Source organism: Triticum dicoccoides, chromosome 5B (genome assembly GCF_002162155.2).
Source record: "Triticum dicoccoides isolate Atlit2015 ecotype Zavitan chromosome 5B, WEW_v2.0, whole genome shotgun sequence".
NCBI classification, from domain to species: Eukaryota; Viridiplantae; Streptophyta; class Magnoliopsida; order Poales; family Poaceae; genus Triticum; species Triticum dicoccoides.
In genome coordinates this window covers 60,209,650-60,227,285 of record NC_041389.1, presented here as the reverse complement: position 1 = coordinate 60,227,285, position 17,636 = coordinate 60,209,650, and the positions used below count along the sequence as shown (strand labels likewise).

The 17,636-nt window shown below is 43.3% G+C and overlaps 1 protein-coding gene across 1 annotated transcript; it reads right to left on the bottom strand.

Moving 5' to 3' along the window:
* Positions 1 to 9,153: 9,153 nt before the first annotated feature.
* Positions 9,154 to 15,722, bottom strand: LOC119307363. The gene is made up of 9 exons (XM_037583440.1): positions 14,624 to 15,722; positions 13,903 to 14,032; positions 13,324 to 13,811; positions 13,163 to 13,243; positions 12,924 to 13,022; positions 11,818 to 11,931; positions 11,662 to 11,733; positions 10,831 to 10,902; positions 9,154 to 10,098 (listed from the first exon to the last, which is right to left on the bottom strand). The coding sequence occupies exons 1-9, from the start codon at positions 14,942 to 14,944 to the stop codon at positions 9,838 to 9,840; spliced, it is 1,638 nt and encodes a 545-aa protein (XP_037439337.1). The 5' UTR covers positions 14,945 to 15,722; the 3' UTR covers positions 9,154 to 9,837.
* Positions 15,723 to 17,636: the final 1,914 nt, after the last annotated feature.

Here is a 17,636-nt window from a genome sequence, read left to right as displayed (position 1 = left end):
CCAGGGTCATTTTGGACATATCAGGTCGGGTTGCCTTGTGGCTATAAATAGCCCACCCCCTTCACCATAAATTGGTGGCTGCTCAGAGTTAGTTTACGGCTTTTGTCGTTTTGAGAGCAACCCACCTCGAAGCCTTTGAGAGAGAAATCCTTGCGAGGACAAAGCCCAAACACCTAGAGCCAAAGAGTGTTAGGCATCACTGAAGTCTTTCTGTCTGTGTGACCTGAAGACTTATTACACTTGAGGACTGTGTATCCTCCAGCCGGTTAGGCGTCGTGTTCTGAGCATCCAAGAGTCATTGTGGATCGCCGGTGAACGAAGTCTGTGAAGGTTCGGAAGTCTACCTTGAAGACTTACCAGAGTGATTGGGCGAGGACTATGTGTCCTTAGCTCAAGGGGAATAAGGTGAAGACGCGGTCTTCTGAGTTGAATCTCAGCCTCCCTAACCAAACGTATAGTTTTCACAGCAACTGGAACTGGTCCAATAAATCCTGTGTCTTCAACAAGTGACTGGTTCTATCCCTTCCCTCCCTTTACTTTGAGTTTGTCTTCGTGAAGTCACTGCCTATTTGTCTTATCTGTTTGACTACTATCGTTGATTGGCTTCATACTATCTTCCATCCTGATCCTTACTACCTAGCTGCTATTAGTCTTTGTACGTTTACATTATTGCATACTTGACTATGGCTTGCTTGTTGTAGTTTATCTTCCGCTGCATATCAATTAGGTCATTTCTATTGCTTGTCTTCGAAACTTCCACGTTTTGAAGACTTTGATAAAAATCGCCTATTCACCCCCCTCTAGTCGATAACTAGCACTTTCAGCCTCCGTGATGGACTCCCCCTTCGGCAGGACACCGAAAAAGGCCTCCAAATGAGATCGCTTCGGAACAGAGGCTTGCGGCGGAGGAGTAAAAGTTCTAGGCTACTTTTCAGAGGTTTATGGATTTATAGGAATTTTCAACGTTGTAATCACATCAGGGGGGGTCCTGAGGACACAAGCTTGGATGATATCCTGAAAGAATGACATGACGACAAGAATCAGTCTGGCACAACAATGAGTTGGTATAGGAACCCTCATTACAGGTGCAGAAGGAAGACGGTGAGAGGCATTTTTTACCCAATGCTGATCTACTCTAGGTCAAGAGAAAAGCCTAACGATGGAGAGGGAATGCAAGGCAATCTTTTTGATCTGAAATCTTAAAAGTGCACGCGCACTATTTGGTCGAGCCGAGCGGCCGCACCGAGACCGCTCGATGCGTCAAATCCATTGGCCCGCAAGAGCAGGTGTTATCTTGTCGGAGCCCATGCACTATCCTCGCCTCGCTACTTTCTCTCCGAGAAAAAAAGCCTTCACTTATCCTCTTTTCCTCGTCTACACCAAATCCGGTGAAGCAGGAGCCCGGGAGGTCGAGGTGAGGCAGCGGACCGGACAATCCTGGAGAGCAGATCAGCCGGGGAGCTAGACCAGCAGCGCCGTCGTCTCCTCCCTCCTCTTTCTATGAGCTGGAGCAGGGGTCGCCCAGCCGCCGCCGCGCTCCTCCTCCCGGCTATGCGCTCGGTCGTCACGCTCCTCGAGCCACCTCCCTGCGCCGCGCGCTGCGCCAAGTACACCCCCGGCCACCTCCTCCAGTTGCGTGCTCCCGGCAATGCGCGCCACGCCTAGCACGCGCCCGACCGTCCCCCTCCTGCTGCCTCCTCCTAGCGACGTATGCCGCACCCGGGAGGGCCTGTTTCCCTTGGTCCCCTACGCCGACGCCCGATTGCAGTGTTGTCTAGGTGCCATTGCTGCGTACTTGGGGGAGAGATTGAACATAGGTGCCAACTTTCTTCTGTTAGCAGAGGTATGAGCAGCTCCGATGAAATATGAGTTGTAGTATATGACTGGTCTGATAAGAATGTTTCCTCCCAGCAATGAATGTCCTGATATTTTTGGATTACCATTTTCTGAACTTGTAGTTTGTGACATAGAATGACCATTCAAAGAAGAACTAGAAGTTTGGTTTTGGGATGACAGTAGGTGAGTAGATATGCTCATAGGAATTACCGTGAGAGGACTACAGATCTCTCCTCAGTTTGTTATAAATGCAGGTTTACCATGGTCTAGGTTCACTGTTCTGGACTACCAACGGCTCCTCAAGGGTTCAGGCTCTTTCGATGTACTTGTGGTTGTCTCATTTTCAGCTGCTTTAGATAACATGGCCTTTTGGCATCATGCCTCCGAGCTCCTACATGGAGGATGACCTAGGACCCAGATCTGGCGTTTCAGGTCCACATCTGCGGTTTCCGGCACCATCTTCCCTATGTATTTAACAGATCTGGGTAGCTGCATGGAGAGCATTACGTAGTTAGCTAGTTAGATTATGTAGTTGCACAAGAACGGCAGGGAAGTTGACTACATTTGCATAAAAGCATGTTCATGCACTCTGGGGTGTTTTTGCAATGTAGTCTAGTTGCACACACATTGATGGATGCTCGGTTGGCCTGCAATGTAGTCTAGTTGCACACACACACACACACACACACACACACATTGATGTTTAAGTTGGCAGGACTAATTGCACACACATATCCTCAGTTGGCATGCAATGTAGTCTAGTTGCACACATATTGATGTTTAGGATGCAGAGTTGATGCTTCGCGTGTCGACGACTGTGAGGAACCGCGCACGGTGTCGGCGACAACAGTTGCTCGGGGTTGCAGCAGGAGTGGGTCACAGGGGGTGGGCCATGCTTTGTTTCTATGTTTGCACGGGACTCCGGCGAAGTGCTAGTCGTCAGGGGATTGAATGCGTGGCTAGTCGTTTTGCTTTAGGTGTCCAATTTTAGTTGTTTTTTCAGACATGTCTGGTGAAGTTTCACTCAGAGCATTACATAGTTGGCGAGTCAGGTTCTGTAGTTGCACATGAACCTCTAGGAAGTCGACTACACTGCACAAAGCATGTTTCGTATGAGGTGTATTTTTTGCACATGCTCAGTTGGCTTGCATTGCTGTCAAATTGCACGCACTGTTTTTTTAGTTGCATACCACACAGATGATCAGTTGGTTTTCTCTCGTTGTTAATTGAATATTCAATGGCATTTTGCCGATTATATGATACGCCTGCTGCCGATGATGAGTTTTTGCATTTTGTTGTCTGCTACATGATTTTGTTCTCGTTTTTTCGTGGCTGTAACTAAATTCCTCTAGTGATTGTAGTTAAATTATATTGAAGTTGCATACCACGGGCTGTTTGTGAGTAATTCACACAAGCCATTGCTAATATTTTGATTTCTTTACCCATTTTTTCTGTACATGATTATGTATCAATAGTAGGTTTGCATAACTAGTGCTTGAAATAGCAGGACATCTGTAAGAGAGACGCATAACATCCAATTTCAGTTCCTGCAATTTATTTAGTTTGGTCATTTTTGTAGTACTAGTTGGCCATTTTAGTATTCCTAGTTGGATATGAGCATGAGTAAGTTGCACAATATGGCCATACTTAGTTGGCAGTTTAATTATCTTGTTTATCCATAGTCACATTTTTGTTGGCATCTCTAGCTGTTGTAGTTGCACACGAACCTCAATAGCAGTTGGCTCCAAATATCATGTAAGTTTCTTTCATACACGAAATTGATTCAAGTTGAAACCCCTACAGTTCATAGTTGCACATGAACCTTATAGTAGTTGGCATCCATATAAGGCATAGTTGCACATGAATTTGATACTAGTTGTCATATTTTAAAATTCAGTATTCCAGTTGGACAGACCTAAAAGGTTTCATGTCCTAATTATTTGAATTAGACATGCATGTAAGTAATTCCCCCCATCCAACCAATGGTATGGGATAGCAATTTAATCGTCATAGTCATTCAGATGGACTTGAAGGCGTATGGTGTGTTTGGCAAGCTACAAGTGAGTAAATCTTTTTTGCTTCCCTTCTTTTGTTTTTGAATACATCTCCCATCTTTTTACTCGCACATGTTTGCTATGGCAGTTGCACAACTAGGCATACCAGTGTGGCACAACAACCCATGGTAGTTGCATAAATACTTATGACTTTTTCTCTCAAATATAGTGGAAGAGGAAACAAATAAACAAATCAGTATGAGTCTAATCAGTTGCACTTTTTTTTATCAAACTAAACATCCAAGTAAATTCTCTCGTATGCACACATGGGTCTAATCAGTTGCATAGATGCATCCACAAGTTGAACAAATAACACACAAGATGGGCACTGTTTTTTGCTGTTTGATTGTATTTTTTTTTCTATTTTCAAGCTTTTCACACAGCTTCTATTCCAGTTGCACACCAATAGACACAAATCTGAAAGTACTTTTATATTCAAGTAAAAAAATCCAAACTACTTATGTTAGTTGCACAATTCTTTTTTAAGTTGACATAAGCGAGCCATAAGTTGCACACCACAAACCTATGTAATTCCAATATGTTGTCAGGCTTGCCGCCACATACATTTTTCATAGTTTCACACAGGGGATTCTTCCAATTTTGGCCAAGATGACATACAACATGGGGTCCCATGTCTTCTAATGAAGTTTTTGTTTTATCATGCATCAACAACCTTACAAGCTGTAGCACATCTTTTTGTTTTGTTTTTGTCTGCCAACCAGGAGCTGGATGGATGAGCTTCTAACAAGCAAATTTTTCACAGAAGTGATCACCGAGAAGCAATCTGCTACTCTATCTTTTTTTTAGTTCTTTTAGCCATTGTTTGCCTTTTGAACTAAAACATTACTGCATTATAGATCTATCTAGTAGACTATGTGCAACAAACCAGAACATATGACCCAACAGGATGTTCATTTGTTTCCTGTGTCTCTGTGTGAGTTGCACAATATGAAATAAAAGTTGGCTGGGTTACCTGAAATAGTTGGTCCGCAACCAAAACAAAAGTTGCACAATATGCAATTCAATGTTTGTGTGTTCCTGGGGTTTTGTGTGTGTTTTTTGCACAAGTTTGGGTGAACTATTTTTGGATCAGTTGTAGTCAGCATGAAGAAGGACTGGAGAAGTTGAATTCTAGGTGAAGAAGAGAAACATGTCACCTTGCTTCTTCCTTTTTTTTCAAGTTGGAAGATTTACAGCAGCCTGGTATTCTTTCCTTCTCTTTTCCCCCTCAAAAACTGCATAGATCAGATCTTCTTGGTCTTTACCTTGACAGATCTTCCATGACAACTCTATAGATAGGGAAGGCTCCATGGCGTGTTCCTGACTGCTTTTTCGTGGGAAAGATGGTGGGCGAAGCAGTAGGAGATGGGTTGGTGCGCGTCATGTGATTGGTGAGACCAGGTCGGAGGAAGAGAAAGGGAGAAGGGGAAAATCATGTGAATTCAGGACTGAAGTGGGCGCTGGGACCTGATGCTTTTTGTACAGTGGGGGGTTGTCCTTTCCCTTCTTTTCCTTTTTGGGATTAGATGGGGACAGAAACTTACCATATATAGGAGGCCGCTCGGGACCGCTAGGGAGCCAACGTCCGCTCCCTAGACGCGTTCGTTTATATTTTGATCGAGGGAGTATTTATGAACGGGATTGTGGAAAGCGTGTTCTTGCAACCGGAACGGAACTCTGCTTTCGACTCTTTACGTGGAGTTGATGCAGCTCTCAACAGCTGTTTTGTTCGTTTAAGGTGATGTCCCGTCTTGTATTGATTGTTTAGTTGGTTTGCATTAGTAGTGGCGTTGGCTCGATCACTTTAGCTTTACTTTGCCTTAATCTATGGTTGATCAGCTGTGCTAAGCTCGATGCAAACACTCATGTTTGTCTCTTCCGGTGATCCACTAGCCCCTACTGGTATTAAGAAATGCATCACGAGCATCTCCTCTCCAATAACAAATTGTCGGACCGTGCATCTCTCCGTGACTTGTTTTTCATTTGGAATTCATCACTGATGATGCCTCTGCTCTTTGTGGTTTATTATCCTTTTAGTTTGTTCACCAGGTCTATGGGATGACTTGGTCTTTCTTTCACACTGATAGTGGATTGGGTGATGATCATGTTAGGTCAAGCTGTTAACTTTTACATAATCCGGTGACCCTGTTGCTTTTTTTTATATACATATCATCATGTTGCAAACAGATATATTCCGCCTTCTACCTAACCAACAGAGTATTGTATTATCCCTAAAAAAACAGAGTATTGTATTTTTTTAGGGATAAATATATTTTTCGTCCTCGAACTCTTCCGAAAGTTTAGAAATCGTCCCTCAACTCTAAACCGGATAGTTTTCGTCTCTCAACTATCAAAACCGGATAGTTTTCATCCCTCGTGCCGCTTCGGGCGGTTTTAGTACGCGGTGAACAGTAACTTGGTGAACAGTAAAATCGAAAAAATAGCAACAAAAAAACTGACATTTTACAGCATCGAAGATACTCTGTTGCGCAAGACCCATGCAAAATTTCGTGGTGTTTCAACATTCGAGCAGCTCGTGACAAACAAAAAACTATAAATATGTACGTCGGTGAACAGTAAATTTGAAAAATAACAAAAATATAAAAAGTTATTAAACCTTTTGGCATCAAAGATGCTCAGGTACGTAAGATGCGTGCAAAATTTCATGATCAAATGACATACGAGGAGCTCTTGCCAAAAACAAAATAGCGAACTTTTTTAAAAAAATTGAGCCAAATTTTGTTTTTTCTTCCACGAGTTCATACAATGCCTAAACACGACGAACATTTGCACGCAGGTTGCACACCCAAGCCTCTTTGATGCCAAAAAGTTTATTTTTTGCTATATTTTTTAATTTATTGTTCACTGACGTATATATTTATAGTTTTTTGTTTGTCACGAGCTGCTCGAATGTTGAAACACCACGAAATTTTGCACGGGTCCTGGATGCTGTAAAATTTCAGAATTTTTTGATTTTGTTTGCTATTTTTCTCGATTTTACTGTTCACCGTGTACTAAAACCGCCTGAAGCGACACGAGGGGACGAAAACTATCCGGTTTTGATAGTTGAGGGACGAAAACTATCCAGTTTGGAGTTGAGGGGCGATTTCTAAACTCTCGAAAGAGTTGGAGGATGAAAAATATACTTAACCCTTTTTTTATAACGGCCTAAGGGGCTCTTTGGTTCATAGGAAAAAGGGGAGCAAAAATATGCTTTTTTTCCTATGCTGACACTATTTGTTCATCTGACGCAAACCAAAATTCAAAAACTTGAAAGGAATAGCACATGGAAGAAAAGGAGGGGGGGGGATTCCTTTGTTTAAGATTCAAAGAAAAAAAGGCTCCACTACAAATCCGACGTCAGACTTTTTAACATGGCAAATTATGTTCTTCGAGGATGGCAAGTTTAGTTGACGAGCATGACATATCCGCCTTAGTTATTTTCTTATTTTGTTAGAAATTACCGTGCTTGCAAACTAAATTTATCATCATCGCATCAGTATATATTGTCATAAAAAACATCAGAATTGCCATGCCTAAAAATCTGATGTCGGATTTTTTACCATGGCAAATTATGTTCTCCGAGGATGACAAATTTAGTTTGCGAGCATGGTAAATCGGCCTCAGTTTATTTTTCTATCAGACAATTGTCGTGCTTGCAAACTAAATGTGACATCATTTCTTTAATATAAATTTCCATGGAAAATGTCAGATTTTCCATGCCTAAAAATCTAACGTCAAGTTTTTAGTGTTACCGAAATATAGAGCAATTTCACTATCCACTCAAACCACCTTTTTGCATTCTTATGGACGAACAATAAGGCAAGTGACAGAAGTTGACAAGTATAATCTTCCCTGAAAAAATAATATTACCTTTGATCCATAATAAGTGTCGTAGTTTATTTTGGATCGGAGTGAGTAAATAATAATAACATATTAGCTTTTTAATGTGTTTTAACCCTGATTTGGCTATAATCTTAGGATTGATTTGTTTCCATCGAATCAAACACCAAAAAGTCTCATGTTTCCGCAATCCTCGGTTTTGAACACGCAATCATATATTATTTCTGCATTTTCCTTTTCCAGTCCTACGTTTTGCAAATTTTCCAAATCGAAGAACCGAATGAATGTGTAAACCACATAATATTTCTGCATTTTCCTTTTCTAATCCTATGTTTTGGGTATTTTTCAAATCAAAGAAACTCTATGAACACAAGAACCGAATGAATGTGCGAGCGATGTGTTAATTTGGTACTCCCTCCGTCCCATAATATAAGAGCGTCTTTTACACTATACTAGTGTCAAAAATGCTCTTGTATTACGGGACGGGGGAGTACCATTGAACTGGCAGTGATGTGCTCATCCGTTCTCTGTTTGACCTTTTTCATTTCCATACGTACTAGTACCGATACTGCTAATCCCTTGCATGATCTCCATCTTGATCCAATTGGTGCAGTGGCCGTACTTTGCATTCATTAACTTGCCAAAAAAGAATGTAATCACACCCACTAGTCGTAATCCTCTGACAGAGCACGAGTTTATCCGCATGTTTTGTTGACTTGTATATGCTGTACCATCAGCCGCCCATTGGTTACTATCCTCTTAATAATAATTTAGATCTAGCCCCAGCATATAATCCCACTCACAGAAACCCAGTGTACTACTACTACCGCCACATCCCTTCAGTAAAGAAAGACAAATTGTCATCTATCCAACTGTCCATGAAACATGATTGAACACAAAATTTGAAGTCACTTTCATCTACCCTCCTTGTGTGCATTGTCGTCTATCCAACGTGTTTTTCATTTCTCGATTTCATCAGAAAATCAGTTTTTTTTTTTGCCACAAAATTTATGTGTTCCAAACGGGGCGTCGCTATTTCGGACCGCGGGACAAAATAGTGCACATGGCATGTCGCTGTAATGCATTTTTGTTCCTACTGATCTAGCAACTACCACATACATTCATAGATGACACATTCTTCCATTGGTGTCTGGGCTCAAGATGGTAACAGTGCTATTCCAGAACAGTAGGGGGAGGATCCACCCCCCAGAAATGTGAAAGGAAGCTCAGCTATTTTCAGACAGAGGAAACATGCCAAAACTGAAAACCATAGCCTGATCCTGGTTCCTCTCAGACAGAAATAACCATAACCAGCCTAAAAATAGAGTGCACGTGTGGTCTGTCCATATCAGCCGCCACTCACTTGCAGCAAATCAGCACACCCAGGAAAACAGATTAACCAGCAACAAGAAATGGTAAATAGGAGACGATCCAGGACAAGATCACTATTTATCCGCCGAAAATGTTACAGAGCGCGGCCCATGGCGTGTTACAGGACAAACCTGGATTATGGTAGTTTTTTCCACAGGATGTTAGTAGTATCAGGGTATAATGTTACAGAGCAGTGAGCGAGTGCATTTCTCATGCAGGGTTTCCCATGGTTACACAGCAGCCAGTTTCTACCATCTCTTTTCAGGTTTCTTCCTTTTCCCCCTTCTCTTCTCCAGAACGAGCTTCACAGAACTTGCTGCTTCCATGAACAGAGCATCTTTCCTTCAGCGATGCTTCAGAAAGAGCAGCGCAACACCCGCAGAATTTGCTCCTGTAATCCAGGTCAGCACTCTTTTCGTCGTCGATCCCTGCACTGATGGAGTTCGCACGCCGAACAGCTACTCATGTTTCGACCCCATGCCTGGTCTTTTCTTTGAAACAACTTGTGGGAACCCAGCAGAGAGAACTAATTTCAACAGTCAGGTTCACTGTGTCTTTTCATTTAAGAGTTCCTTTTACTTGTCGTTTCTCTTTTCGGACAAAATTAGTTGCTCGTCCAGGTAAATTTTTTTGGTCAGTCTATTTACAAATACAAACCCTTGTATTATTGCCTTTTTCCCAATGTTGCTACCATCTGAGGCCCCATGTAGCCATGCTATTTAACGTCACACCCTCATGACGATCGCCGCCAACTTCTGATCCCTTTCTGAGGCAGTTTGAAGGGGCTCCAGCTTTTCCTTCGTTTCGGGCTGTCAGAGAAGACGCCCGTCGCCAATGCCTGTTGAAGCCACAGCTCAAATTCGTCTTCGGGGATCATCTCGGCGTCCAGGCTAAAGGGATACCGAGAACTCTGCGATCTCTGAGGCATCCTATCCGCACCAACCATGTTCACCATAAAAGTTGGACCATGAGTGTTTGGTTTGCACTCCATTCCCTGGATTATTAACAGAAACAGAATGGGTTAAATAAGTGTTGCCCATTTTTCAGATATAACAACCGCAACATCCTTTCCTTATTATCAGAAAATGAATGACATGTCAACAGTTGATGTGGCCATTGTATTACCTGCAATATGTGTTCTGGGTCCTACTTTCTAGAGAGCTTAACATGGTCCCTACTCTAAAAGGAACTTGGTATTCTATCCACCTCACAAGATCGAACGACCAACTGAACCTATTTACAAAGTAGAGCATCTGGACTATGCTAAACTAGTAAACTACAAAGACTAAATTCAGCCATGAGCAAAGGAGTCGAACCAAGAGTCTTTGGTATACTCATGTATACACTATAAACAAATAAAACAGCAGAGCATAACCACATAAAGCAAGGAATGCATACAACCCTCCAATAAGTTTTCTTCTGGACAAACACTATTATTATAGGGCTGTACACTCGATAGAAAAATTGCACCAATGTTGAGATATGGTATGCAACAAGTGAATATTTGAAACAAGAAATGAATTTGAATTTTCAAGATAACAGATCCTTCTAATCCAGTCTATCTGATGTCTTTTTCAGTGAATCAAACATGGATCATTGCCGACGTCAACAAGGAAATGACTAAAAGTTAAAGCATATCACGTGAGACATTTATTATGGCAAGTAAATAGGCATGTGAAATGTATAATCAAATCAAACATGACAAGATAGATGGAGACAGACTCACCTGGCAAGTAGCCCACTCAGATACATCAAATATTTTACTCTCCGCACAGACAAAAGCTCTTGGTATTTCTAACTGGAGTGAACAATCAAGAAAGAACAGAATTTAGATTCTATTGGACATTAATTTCTGCAGGCAAAATACACATGCATGCTTTAAAGTGATTCCTCAGCGCTGTCTTGTATTCAGCAGAATTTGCTTAAGCAATTCACTTTAGAATACCGGGATTGAGATAAGCTGGAAATTCAAGGCACTTTGAGCATCCACTTTAGCAACATAGATATCCTTAGATGATCTAAGATCAGAAGCAAAACATTCTGGGGTTCTTACAGCTCAAATGAACAAATTTGCTCAAGCCCAACATCGGCCTCAGGCAGTATAAACTAGCCCAGTTTAAGCAGTATAAGCGAGTAGTAAGGGACTGAAGTTTTCACTCATGAAAAACATTTCGCTGAGTTTTCTACCAAATAGGTGCGCACTGTGCAGAGTGCCAGTATTCAGAAGATTATGCCTTCTTCTATATAAATCCCATTCTCCCTTTGTTTAAACCACTGGTTCCCAGTAGTTCATTCCGTAAACCCAAGATGACTGCAATAGGTGCTTCCATCTAAACTAACGCTGAGGTAAAATCGTTGTTTTCGAGTCGATGAGCCGATGAGTCGTTCTGGGGTAGCGACTTGGAGAAGTCGAGCCTGCAGTTGCGACTAGTCGCGACTCGAGTCATGAGTCGACATTTTTTTTGCGACTCATCGACTAGTCGACGACTAGTCGCGCGACTCAAAAACCCCGTAAAATATAATGAAGTTTACATGTTATTTAGACACAGAACTGTACCTTCAAGGATGCAGAATATCTATTTTCCACCCACCCATCTCCGTCCTTGGCAACATGGTATTGGGAACAATCCTGCAAGCACACAATTTATGAAAATTAGCTGGAGTGATACTCTCAGTTAACAAGTGCCCTAAAAGTACATGTTGGGCTCCTAACCTGGCACCATCTTGCTTTTGCTTTGCTTCTCTTGGTACATATCCATAAATGAAAATTACCACATTTTGTGCACTGTATACGCCTGGACTCTTCAGAGAGAAACTCTACCCCACTCTGCAAAAAAGATATTTATCAATTGACTTTATTTTCAATTATAAATGAGTTATACAAAGAAAACAGTATCAAACAAGATTGTCCAAAACAGGAGGGTCATGCATAAATCACCTTGTTAAAGAAATTGACCAGGTTACATACATAAGATAACTAGCTGAATTCCATAGTAACAAAACAATAGAAGATAAAACAACAACAACAAAGCCTTTAGTCCCAAACAAGTTGAGGTGAAACCCATAAGATCTCGCAACCAACTCATGACTCCGGCACATGGATAGCAAGCTTCCACGCACCCCTGTCCATAGCTAGTTCTTTGATGATACTCCAATCCTTCAGGTCTCTCTTAACGGACTCCTCCCATGTCAAATTCGGTCTACCCCGACCTCTCTTGACATTCTCCGCGCGCTTTAGCCGTCCGCTATGCACTGGAGCTTCTGGAGGCCTGCGCTGAATATGCCCAAACCATCTCAGCCGATGTTGGACAAGCTTCTCTTCAATTGGTGCTACCCTAACTCTATCTCTTATATCATCATTCCGGACTCGATCCTTCCTCGTGTGGCCACACATCATCTCAACATACGGATCTCTGCCACACCTAACTGTTGAACATGTCGCCGTTTAGTCGGCCAACACTCAGCGCCATACAGCATTGCGGGTTGAACCACCGTCCTGTAGAACTTGCCTTTAAGCTTTTGTGGCACTCTCTTGTCACAAAGAATGCCAGAAGCTTGGCGCCACTTAACAATAGAAGATAACTGACTAAATTCCATACTGACAGAATAAAAGTATCTGTTGAGGGGTAGCACGTGGTATCTGAGGGATTTTTCAATACGAATGAGCTCCAAAGGATAATAATATCAGAAGGTACATTACAAAGGGGAATGTGCAGAAAACTAGAGATCGCATTGTGTGCTCCAAAACTTAACAAGATCATGTGCAAATCAAAGACATCTACATTCCATATTTAGTTATTTACAAGGACAAGAACCCACCGGTTGAGAGACAACACGTGATCTCTGAGTCATTTGCCGCGATTCTTCTTTCCTCAGCTGTTCATCATAGCCATTTTTCTTCGTTAAATCTGAGAGTACCTGCATGGAGGTACGACTAGACCGGTTACCTTTATCAAGAATCAAATAACACAGTTGTGATCAAGAAATGGTACACTGTCAGATTTGAGAAAACTCTACGAAAGAAAGCCCAAAGCTGGCATATACTCCCAAGTACTTGCCTCAAAAGCTGACTGAAGCTTCTTGAATGACTCGCACGCCAATGGATTACCCATGTTTTTATCAGGATGGACAAGAACTGCCTAGACAGACAAAATGCACCAGGACAATAAGTAACAGAAACATGGATGATCATTCAGCTTAAAGTGTTGTTGTCTATTACCAATTTTCTGTATTCCTTTTTCAATTCGATCAGATTGACGCTTTTGCTCCGAGAGATGCCCAAAACATCATAATAGGTCGAACCATCCATTATCCTCTTCATCTCGTCCAACGAAGTAGAATTTGATTTCACTATTTTACTGGGAGATGGCTCCTTCTGTACATGTAACACATCTTGGGTAGGTGCTGCGCAAAAGGGCTTTGCAGACGACACGGTCTCTGGTTCACTTTCAGGAGCAGGAGGATATTCACAGCCACGAAAGAAGGCATCCGTGGCTGGATCAGAATCCTTCATTTCTTCAAATGGTCTCTCTTCCGTGCTTCCCTCATATCCTTGCAGCAACTTGTTCAGAAGATCATTTGTCAGAAAAGAGAGATTCAGCGTGAAGAAAACTCCAAGCCACCCGACACGAACAGCCACGCAATAAACAGCATACATAGCCAACACAGGTATGACAAATCGTGCATGTTTCAAAGAGCACATACAACCTGCATTACCACAGAGGAGCCTCCATTAGATGAGGATGATCAAATAAATAGGCCGAATGAGGTAACATCAGAATCAATTCAGATGAACAACCTCCAGCAACCAGAAGCATGCCGGTAATCCAAAAGTAGCCATACATCCACATAATCATGATGCCAAACAGTCCTACAATAAGAAGGCCAGGCGTATAGCCCATGTAGTGAATGACTACCGCAACAGCTCCCTGAAACAGTGCGCCATTAAACAGTCAGATAACATAACCTCTTCTGATATCCTTCTTACATGGGTAACTTGTATCCTTACTTGTAAGCAGAAGTTACTAATTAAATAAGTAGACTAGATGATGATGGAACGAGAGACATTGTCTGCATTGCAATAAGAAAAGTGGCAGAGAGAAAATAACAGGAGGCATGGCCCTATATTTTCTCTATTATTTCACTGCTGATTACTGATTCAGTGGTGCATTCTAGCTGAAAAGGCCAGATATCCCCCAGTGGAAGTAGACAAAACTTCCAAACGTCTTTAACAGTGGACAGATAGAATCTAGAAATAGCAAAAATGAGTACTAAAGCATGACATCAGATTACACTAGACAGTAATACATTAAGCCAATTAATCCTGTGATAGTTTAATTGGCGTTCCACTTTGTGCTAGCAGCAATTACTACTTTAACTATGCTACTTTAGTAAAGATGCAACCTAACATGCAATCCACAATCAGATAGCAGAAGCAGCACATGACAAATCCTTATCCAGTAAAACATCCGGGCTGATTTGCCAAAGCGGCAAGGTGAGGGATGATTTGCAGCACGAACCAGGCCAAGGAGGGCGTAGAGGGCGCAGGCCGACGAGGTCATGCACACGAAGCAGCTCCAGAGGATGACGAAGACGGCGGCGGGGCCGAGGCTGGCGAGCGCGAGGAGGCCCCGCGCCGTGCAGCCCCGCCACTGCCTGAGCGCCTCGAGCAGGAGGCGCGAGGAGCTGACGCAGGCCCGGGAAACGGCCGGCCAGTGGCGGTCGACGAGGAAGGCGAGGCGGTCCCTGCCGCAGCCCGCCGCGGCGTGCGCCCAGGCGACGACGTGCTTCTGGGAGAGGACCCACGTCCACCCCTGGTTCCAGAGCCCCAAATCCGCCATGGCAGCCGCGAGCGCTCGGCCAGATTGGTCAACACCGGGACCGCAGGAACGCCATTTCCCCCGATTGGAACCGAACCCCGCCGGAATCGCCCGCCGAGCACCGCAAGAACCAACTACTTCCCCCCAAACCAATCGAACAAGCTCGATGAAGAGGTCCAGCTCAAGAAGTCATCCAGAACCGCCGCCCCCGGCCCCGCGGAAAACCAGCGGATCGAGCGCCGGAGCTATAAGACGCCACCGCCGAGGAAGAGGTCCAGAGTGGCGCCGCCTTGCGCCCGAGAAACGACGAGAAATCCCCGGTGGATAAAGGCGCCCCGGGGGTTAGGGGGCCGCCGACAGCTGGGGCGGGGTGGGGGTTGGATCTTCCGTCGGTGAATCGGCCGGGGGTGGTAAAATAGCGGCGACGCCCGCCCAAGGGGAATCTGCCGACGCTGCCGCTGCCGCTTTGCCCGAGCTTTCGCCGCCCTCTCTCTCTCTCTCTCTCTCTCTCTCTCTCTCTCTCTCGCTTGCTGCAGTGGTGGTGGTGGTGGTGGTGGTGCTAGTTTGGGGCGAGCCACATCTCGTGACAAAAGAAGGATTGGGGCGAGGAGGAGCTGAAAGGGAAAAGAAGGGATCTTTCAAAAGGCACACGCTCGCTCTCTCGCTCTGCCTAGAGAGAGAGATTAGGGTTAGGAGGAGAGAGAGAGCAGTAACTGTCGATGGAAATGGTGGAGAGCATGGGGTTGTGGTGTGGTGGGGGTGATGACTGGCCAGAGTGGGTGGTTAGAGAGAGAGAGGGAGGGGGTAGCTCAGCTCTGCTCAGCTTTAGAGAGCGAAGTGAGTGATTTTAGTATATCTGAGAAGACGATGACTGTGGATGTACTACTAATTAAATGGTTTTATGACAATTCATAAAAGGCAATTATTATAAGGGATCTAGTTCATTTTTATGGTTGAGTATAATTAATGATGTACCCCGCCCGTTTCTACATATAAGGCATTTTAGAGATTTCGATACAAACTACATACGCATACTGATGAATGTAGACGTATTTAAGAGTGTAGATTCATTCATTTTGCTTCGTATGTTGTAGTCTGCATTAAAATCTCTAAAAGGACTTATATTTAGGAATGGAGGTTACGGTGAGAGAGCATGGATAATTCGTGACTGGACGGTATGTGTAGGTCTGGTTGATTAATTGACTGGTTTACCATTGTACTATTAAGAGCACTTCTTGCACAAGATAATAGCAGTGGGAGAAATCCTTGTTATTGGAAAGTAATTTAATTAAATAAATAAAGGAGTGACAGAGTGCATTCATGTGTTAAGCACTAATTAAGTGGAGCCATCTGCTTGCTCATACTAGTACTAGCTGCCAATTAATAGCTGCATGTTCCTTTCTTCCTTCCTGGCATGCATAATCACACTTTCTTTTGGGTCTTAATAATGACACCATACGACCTGGAGTGTGTAAGGTGGGATTTGTGTGTATCCTCCTTCACTAATTGCAGTGCGTCCGAAGTAGTTAGGCGCACTTGTGAGTTTTTTGTTTGCTTTGTTTTGTTTTGTTGAATGTATACATGTTGAGTGATGTTGCATGAGGTACTCTTCCCGTTGTTTGTCTCTTCATCGATGTATATATTTTTTTAGTTGTCCTTGCACGTTTATTAAAAAAATCTCATGTTCCTCATGAGGGTGATTTTTATGGATAGGTGTTTTGACGGGCTGGGCTGAGCAGATAAGCCTTTAAAAGTATCTACATTTAATGTTAAAGCAGAAAAAAAAGACTTCGGCACTTCATCTAGGGCAAAAGAGATATGAATGCCCTTGATAACATGACCACACACGGAAGAGACACGTGTGAGGGCGTGTCAGCTGACATGATGAGTTAACAACAACGACCACTCGCCCACGAGGCACCACCACCTACAACAGTTGTCGTCTTGAGCATGTATGCCTCATGTTGGAGATGAAAATGTGTGAAGGTTGGAAAAAGCGATAGGCGTAAGCGAGGCGGTTGGCCTTCGCCTAGTGCGTAGGTAGTGCTTAAGCGTCCTAGGCACGACCTAGGCAGTAATATAGTTTTACTATCCAGGTGTATTTATTTTTATTATATATGTGTCAATATAATTTGAGGGCATATAAATAAGTTAACTAACAGCTAGTGCCATCAAAATATGGCTCGTTTGACATAACAGTGCAATATGGCATGATTTTCGCTTGGGTAGACAATTCCTTGCTTGTCCTGCATAGACTTTCATTTATGCCCTGGGCGAGGCGTTTGGCCATTGTCTAGCGCCTAAGCGTGCCTAAGCGCCCCCTAGGCACTGCCTTTTCCAACAGAGGGCGTGTGTGGAGAAGGGTTAAGAAACCAACTCAACCAAAAATCCTCCATTACATAAGGAAGAACGCTTTGCCGACACCAACAAAAGTGTTGAGCCCCACATGACTAGGATGAGAGAGCCCCTCAATTGGGTGGTGAACATATTATGAAGGTCAAAATGGAATGAAGAAGGCCAACTAGCTTAAGACCACAAATGGACCTCCAACAAACAAGGTTGAGAAGGGAAATGAACACTTTCTTAGAAACCGAAAATGAAGACATTACTAGGAAACTGCTTATAGGTGGGGTCACAATGATAGCGGACAAACTAAGGACCCCGACACCGCTATTTTGGCCAGATACCAGTGGCGGGTGGAAAAAATGACGAC

Coding starts and splice junctions, on each gene's coding strand:
- LOC119307363 (XM_037583440.1), bottom strand. CDS start 14,944: ATGGCGGATTTGGGGCTCTGGAACCAGGGGTGGACGTGGGTCCTCTCC. Junction 13,023..13,162: donor AGCTTCAGTCAGCTTTTGAG/GCAAGTACTTGG, acceptor ACCTCCATGCAG/GTACTCTCAGATTTAACGAA. Junction 10,099..10,830: donor CTGAGTGGGCTACTTGCCAG/GTGAGTCTGTCT, acceptor TTAATAATCCAG/GGAATGGAGTGCAAACCAAA.